The following is a 7764-nucleotide window of genomic DNA, read 5'->3' on the forward strand; positions in this document are numbered from 1 at the left end:
TGGTGAACAAGTGTTGCAAGTTTTAAAGGAATAGCTTTGATAGTTTAGGATAAAAGCTGACCTAAACATAAAACTTAACCAAGAAAACTGATTTTCTAAGTCCAAAAGGGGCAATAATTCTTGCAAAAAGCAAGATGGATTATGTTTCTTGATTTACAGGTTCTGCTATGATGTGAACAAGTATTCCAAGTTTCAAAGCAAAAGCTTTGATAGTTTTAGGAGAAAAGTTTGACCTAAACATAAACTTAACCAAGAATCTGATATTTTTTAAGTACAAAAGGGCACTTAAATCTTGAAAAAGCAAGATGGAGTTATGTTTCTTGCTATACAGGGTCACCTTATGTGGTGAACAGTATTCCAGTTCAAGCATCTTTGATGTTTAGGAAAAAGCTGACCTAACATAAACTTAACAGTGCAAGCGGCAAGCCGACCCACACCGACAACGTCTGGTGACAATACCATTTTTTCAAAAATCAGAGCTAAAGTCATGTTATTATAGTGCTCTGATAACTACTTTTAGAAGGATTGTTCTCTATTGTAATATCAATGACCGTATGTAGATAATCATGTTCCTTCACATCTCATCGTACTGTTTGTACTGCAAGTCCCTAAGACATTGAACCTGTTTTGCAGATCTTTTTATAAAATGCATTACACGCTTATCTGGCACCCATTCTTCATTAATGTCACCAACAGATCGTGCATATTATAATTATAGGCCAATATCATAAACTATGTAACATGTCACTGGCAACTCACTGTGACGTTCAAGATTATTCATAATATTTGGATCTACTCAAGCATTCTCATCATCCCCATTAAACTTCTTGCAATAGATGTTTTACTGTTTCACACTATTAATGTGCAATTTGCCCAATGTGTAAAAGAACACATTCCTATCTTGAAAGTGGAGGAATGTTGAGGTGTATCAGCTTCTTTTATCCAAAGACAAAGTTGAAAATAATGTACTTCACTTAAAAAAGAATACTGTGTACATCTTTAAAACATGCATCATCAAACTCAAACAGAATCTACTCTACTGAAAAATCAAAGTCACAATGTTAGGATAATACACAACAAATTTAGAGCTAAAGTTGGAAAAACAACATAATCATATATCAGCGTGAAATCTCTCACGTTTCATTGTAAATGGCTGGTCGGCCCTGATTGGCACTCTCTTTTTCCTTTGTAAGGAAGGCTCAGCTACACCCACTGGAATGATTATATCATAGAAACATAAAACTTGCTGCCTTCTTACATATAATGTAAGTTCAACTCTCTGAACTTAAGCTAGTAGACCTGTAATGACACTCAGCAATTTCCGTGTGATTACTTTCTCGTTGAGTAATTCAACAATCTCTTGACATAGAATGTATTTTCTCGTTAAGTAACTTAACAATCTCTCAATACAGAATGTCTGTTCTTGACATATTACTTTCCGTAACGGCAGGAGAATGTCAAAACCTCATAATTATGTTACTTGCTGATTGTCATTAACCGTTGCCCTGCTAAATTTCTATAATGAACTTGTCCATCTTTCAATTTGGACAGTACCATTAACTGTTAAAAGGGATGCTTGCAAAAAAGATACTGAATAGTGAACAGTGCAGTTCGTGATCAAACTGCACTGATGTTCAGGCTGATCATGATCTACACTGGTCGCAAAGGAAGAATTAATCGTGTCCAGCATCATAAGGGTTAAGGATCCACTATCATGTTAGATAATTTAGCATTCTTCAATGGTAAATATACAGGTACCTCAACATGCACATGGCCTTCCACAGAAACCAAAGAATGTAAAACTTGCATAATTATTGTAATTTGCTGATTATCATTACGGGTCTACTTCCTTACATCAGTAACTGAATGCAATCTATAAACAACAGTTTAAAAAGTTTCTACAAATGTATTACTTCTCCAAGATAAACATGTATATACATATGACAAATCTTCTTGGTTACAACTGTTATGATTATCACCTTATATTCTAGCATAAACCCTGATGATTTTATAATATATGCTGCAGAAAATGATATCTATGTCCTAACTGGTATTAAAGGTGGTCAATCACATTTAATGACATTTTTTACTTTTTGTATATTCTGCTAGAGAATTATTTAAGGAACAAAAAGACCGATTACATAGAGTTAGATTCCTATTTGAAATGTATATTTTATTATTTTTATAAAATTTTGTAATTACTCCCCTTTAATATGAAAGTATATAAAAAGCTGGGTATTTCTTTTTATTTCGATACAATGTCTAGTTTTCCATTTGCATTTGATAGACATATCAACTATTGAACAATCTGAACCAAAATGCAAGTTTTAAAGCTGTGTGTAGCTTCTGAATTAATTTATTTCCAATCTATCTTGGTTGCGCAACCAAGATAGGCAAAGGGAGGTAATAATAATTTTTCAAACTTGCGTTTCTAATGAATTCCATCTAAATACATAATTTTTAATGCAAATATTTTACAAATATATTACAATATGTCTAATATTTATACATTTCCTTAGGCAAAGTATGTTTATCAAATTTATACTTATGATAAAATAACTCTATCTTGGTTGGGCAACCAGGATAGGAAAATGAAATTTTAAAAATACCTCCAGTGAAAATCTAATTTGTATTAAGTGAACATAAATGAGTGTAAATGATCAGATGCTAAAGTTTCGAACAAATCCGTTACATGGCCAAAATCTGATTATCCAGCTTTAACAATAAATTCAAAAATATTCTCAATGAAAAGGATAAGAATTAATCAAGAGAAAGTCAACATATATTTTCATCAGCACTTATTCTAAGACAATAAATGTATATGCTTTTTAAATTAAGTTCCCTTCAATGGAATGAAAATCACAGAAACAAAAAGGGTGCAAAAAACAACAAGCTTGTTATTTCTACAGTAAAACAAGTCATTGATGATTCTTTTTGCCAAATCAATATTAATATATAACAACAATACACACGGACAGGTGTTAAAAAACAGAGAAATCAGGACTACAAAGTGTACAAATACATGCAGTTCTCAATTCGATGCAATACAAATCTGGCTTATGTGTAAGATTCTTAATTCAATAAGTTACTTTTCTATAATTTTTCTTCGAAAAAAAAAAGATTTTTCTTTTCAGTTTCAATTTCCTTTATAACCTACATTAATTATACTTTGTTTAAAACAGGATAGTTTAAGTTTTACAACATTTGATCAACTCATATTAAATTTTCTGTTTGCTTCATAAATCACCATTTACCTGAAAATAAACTTTTCAATAGACAAAATTAATACAAATCAAAAAGAAACAGAGCTTCATGGTATAATGTAACACTTACCAAATTTGGATGACATTTGACCTGCGGACTGGCTCTCGGCTTGTACTGGCATGGTTTATGTTCTAGTCTAGTCTTTTATTCTATTCTGTTCTAGTCTGTAAACATGAACCAAACCAGTCTGTGATGTGATTACAATATGAACATGCATTTAGTAATGGAAGTGATCATCATGAAGTGATAACCTTACACCAAAGCAAGTAACTATAGCAATGGTGAATTTGTACGTCTAGTGAATTAGTAAAAAAAAATGAAAAATATTGAAAAAGTATTAATTTTAAAGTTGTCAAAGTCAACTATATCTCTGTGACTGTTTAAAGTCTAACCTTAAGGTAAAAATATGTAGAGTACCTGATTCAGTTAAAAACTGGATAAATGTCCAAAGATGTGTAGCTGGTATGGAAAACATTAAGTTCTTATTTTTCACACAGAACTGTGATGTTCTTTCTCTGCTATAAGTTATATTGGTTGAAGACAGTTTACTTTATGATCCAAATTCAATATCTGTACAAATTCACCAGATAAAAATATAAATAAAGAAAATCGCACTGAACATATCACAAAATGAAATAAACATCTGAAGCAATCAAGGTCTGCGGTATATGAAGGTCTGTCCTGAGCACGTCCACAACATGCTAGCACACTGCCAATGAGTTGATACAGTTTAATCTGATTAATGTTTTCTTTCACATGCATGATTCAGATAATTTCTGTTCTTAACTCAAATTACATATTAAATTTTCTTAAAAGTAAATTCTAAACTTTCTTTATGGGAATAAATGTAAATAAATAATACGTTCATGTAATTTAGAAGCAATCCAAGAAATCCATATGTCATAGAGGTTCTTGAAAATTTGAACTTTTCCTGTATACAATGTACATGAAAATAATTTTCAGAAAATTATAATGAAATTGGAAGACATTTTGATCCTTGTTTAATGAAACAATCTCCAAAATCCACGAAAACTGTTCCACAGAATAACAATTTGATAGAATAGTTAATATACCGGTACTGGTATTGTAACTAAATCATAAACATGCATTAAATGAATCATGCTGTGGGTAAATGTAGCATGCTGTATGCTTAACAACACTTTGTATTAAACAACCTATTAAGGAAGACTGAAGTCCAGCAGTGACAGCATTTTGTTCTCTTGTTGGATGAAATGCCTTACTACGGTAAGAATCTCTCCAAACATAATGTCTGTCGTATTCTGATTTCCCCTGTAACACAAAAGAGCTATTTCCATTAAGGAATATTTGACAAACATCATTTTAGCAATTTATGAATCGTGAATGCTCAGTATATATTTAATTGAGTTTAAAACAATTTTTCACATAATCCATTGTGGGCAGTTGTGGTAAGTGGTACATTTTCAGTGAGCTGAAAGTTATAGTACTATTTGACAATTATTTGTCTAGTTCTGGCTATTGAAATTATAGCGAGACATGACAGACTTTTATCCTAACTTCTGGTTAGGTTTCAATATGGGGTTTGTATCAGTGCAAAGATCAAAAACAGCAAATAACTTCTCTAAGCTGAATTGTTTTAGCTAATATTTTCCAGTATAATTTAATGTAAAAACTGAAATTCTGGCCCTTGAGTCATACAAAATGTAGAACAAGCTTATATTTATAGTTTCACATGGCAAAGGTAAAACTTAAAATCTTTTTAAAACTTCTTGGCCATATACAGTATTTATCAAAATTGTTGCAAGACGTGCTGGGACATGTTATAATATTCAATACTGCATAATTGGACACATTACACAGTACATGAGAAGAATCTGCAGAGAATTTTCAATTCCGAACTAGAAAATGTTATAGGTCTTCTCAAAGTTAGTCATTTACTGTAAAAATTGATGGAGATTTATTCAAAACTTGCACCACTGCCACTGGATCTAAGTCACCAACCTTGCACCAATCTTCAATGTAGGATTTCGATATTATAAATTAAGAGAATGCAAGCGGGAATATAGCGAGCAAACTCATGAAATATGAATGAACAGATCTGGGGTATTTTACCTTGAAATGCACTGGCATAATCAGATAAATTCTTTAAACACTAAAACTTGTAAAAAATTAAAAACCGGAAGTAAACAAAACTCAAGCAGGAAGCAGGTTGACTAAAAAGTCGATCACGTACCGAACCGTAATTGACTGAGGTTGAACACCACTAAGATAAGATAAGATATCATTTGAGTCGGCAAGACAATTACAAGTAACATAAGCTCTGATGAGCTTTTTAACCGACTATATAACAAGTGTAGGTTAACAAAAGTAAATAGGCTACGAATAAGAAAGGATAATTTACATCATAAAATCTATGAGAAACATGCTAATCCTACCCACGTTGGTTTAAAACCGCTTAAAAGAAGAATTGGTTACCAGTGACCAGCAATATGGGGCAAAGGTGCCATAGCTAAAAAATATCTTTAAAAATCAGAATATCACTAAAAATCAGATTTGAAGATAAAAAGATAAAAGGTAAGGGTAGATTTCCCGGAAGCACAGAGCACCCCAAACACAGCCATAAAGCCATGCATTGCAAAGTAGGCCCCCAACAAAAAGAATTAAGCTGTAACAGAAAAATATTGTATACGGGTTGCTTCAAAAACCCAGCAATAAGTACATTATAAATATATGCAAAATACAAAAAATGGGGGTTGGTGGTACGTAAATCATGCAATATCGGCAATATCTCAACAATAACGCAAACTAGCACTTGAGAACTTAAACCGGCTTATTAAACACATCAAACTTCAGTTTGAACCCAAACCAGTTCCAAAGTCATATGCTAGTGCACACAAATTGACAAATTGCCAATCAGCGATTGCTATCTTTCACTAACTTTATACCTGGCGCGTCATAGTTCTTGGGTTATAACAGTCGTTAATATGTAGTATTTGCGTGGAAGAGTCTAAGTGGCAGTGAGAACCTGAAAAAAGATACGGCTGTGTGATATTCTAACACTCGACTTACGATACTCCCCTTTGGTATTTCATATTACTATGCACACTTTTGGAAGCAGAAGTAGCCAGGTTGTGATATAACAATGCGCTTCAAGTTCTTCAGCCTAAAAAAGGACATTTAGCCTTGTCACTATGGTTCAAGTCCTTATCAGGTCCAACAACACAGACTAGTTCTTCAAAAAACTTATCCTGATATTCCGGATTATTCAACAAACATAGATCAGTGTTAGAGATGATTGCCCATGTTGTCAACAGACCTACATGAAAGATAAAAAAATAATAGAATATAGCTCAAAATAAAATAAAGGTACTGGATTAGATTTCAGAATCAGTTTAACAGGTATAATAATTGTTTTTAGTGACATCCACGGAAATATATCAAGCTAGTATTTTGTTTATTTTGCAGGGTTTAACGTTGCACCGACACAATTAAAGGTCTTAAGGGGAGTTTCCAGCTTTGACCGTGGAGGAAGAGCAAAGGTACCCCTCCGTGCATTATTTTCTTACGGGTGGGCAGCTGGGCAGAACCACGGACCTTTCGTAGGCCAGCTGGATGGCTTTCTCACATGAGGAATTCAACGCGCCGAGTGAGGTTCGAACCCTCATTGGTGAGGGGCAAGTCATTCGAAGTCAGTGACCTTAATCATTCGACCAAAGAGGCCCAATCATGCTAGTACAGTAAATAGAGGTGAGGCGTTAGCCAGAAGGATGGTCACGAAGGGTAAGTTCACGTCGAAGCTCTAGGGTAGAGTAGAGACCGACTCTATACTCGATAACCCACTTGAACGGTATTAGTTAGTACACCAATCGTACCGTCCCTGTTGAAGAGCTGTACTCTACAAACTCCACGGCAAGGTAGGGTTATTATAACTGCATGTAATAATACATCACGCTATCTGGATGATATTCTAAATATAGATAATCCATATTTTTGGTCAATTGGTGAGTACTATTTATCCTAGGGAGCTTCAGTTAATTAAAACTAACAATTCGGATACTGATGCTTCATTTTTAGATTTACATCTCTCTATTTATGACAATATTATACATACCAAAATTTATGACAAGAGGGATGATTTTAATTTTAGTATTGTAAATTTTCCCCATTTGGATGGGGATGTACCTCAGGCTACATCTTATGGGGTATATATTTCTCAATTAATTCGGTTTGCCAGAGCGTATAGTCATGTCAAGCATTTCAATGAACGTAATCAATATATTACAAGTAAACTTCTTCAGCAAGGCTACCGTTATTACAAATTGCGTAAATATTTTGCTAAATTTTACTATCGCAATTCTGATTTAGTTTTAAAATTCAATAGTAAATTAAAGACACTTCTGCCAGAAGGTATTTTTAAACCCGTTTTTTATAGGGATGTGGTTTACAAACTTCGTAAGATCTTGGGTCATGGCAATTTTCCAAATGTATTTGGTAAAATTACATAACGTTTTATTGAAAGAG

General features: G+C 33.2%; 1 protein-coding gene across 21 annotated transcripts in view; it reads right to left on the reverse strand.

The window, feature by feature from the left end:
* The window catches only part of LOC123530159 (nuclear protein MDM1-like), a 45825-nt gene extending 40334 nt beyond the window's left edge, over window positions 1–5491 (reverse strand). For 11 of the 21 annotated variants that reach the window (XM_045310888.2, XM_053522379.1, XM_045310883.2 and 8 more), the window contains exons 1-3: window positions 5356–5478; window positions 4440–4554; window positions 1138–1212 (exon numbers count right to left, since the gene is read on the reverse strand). In XM_045310888.2, the coding sequence (XP_045166823.2) occupies window positions 1138–1212; window positions 4440–4554; window positions 5356–5373 (208 nt within the window). In that variant the 5' untranslated portion in view covers window positions 5374–5478. Of the gene's footprint in view, window positions 1–1137; window positions 1213–3333; window positions 3429–4439; window positions 4555–5355 lie in introns of those variants that run through there. The other 10 variants (XM_045310894.2, XM_053522373.1, XM_045310895.2 and 7 more) reach the window with 7 other exon arrangements.
* Window positions 5492–7764: the final 2273 nt, after the last annotated feature.

Source organism: Mercenaria mercenaria, chromosome 13, assembly GCF_021730395.1.
Source record: "Mercenaria mercenaria strain notata chromosome 13, MADL_Memer_1, whole genome shotgun sequence".
NCBI classification, from domain to species: Eukaryota; Metazoa; Mollusca; class Bivalvia; order Venerida; family Veneridae; genus Mercenaria; species Mercenaria mercenaria.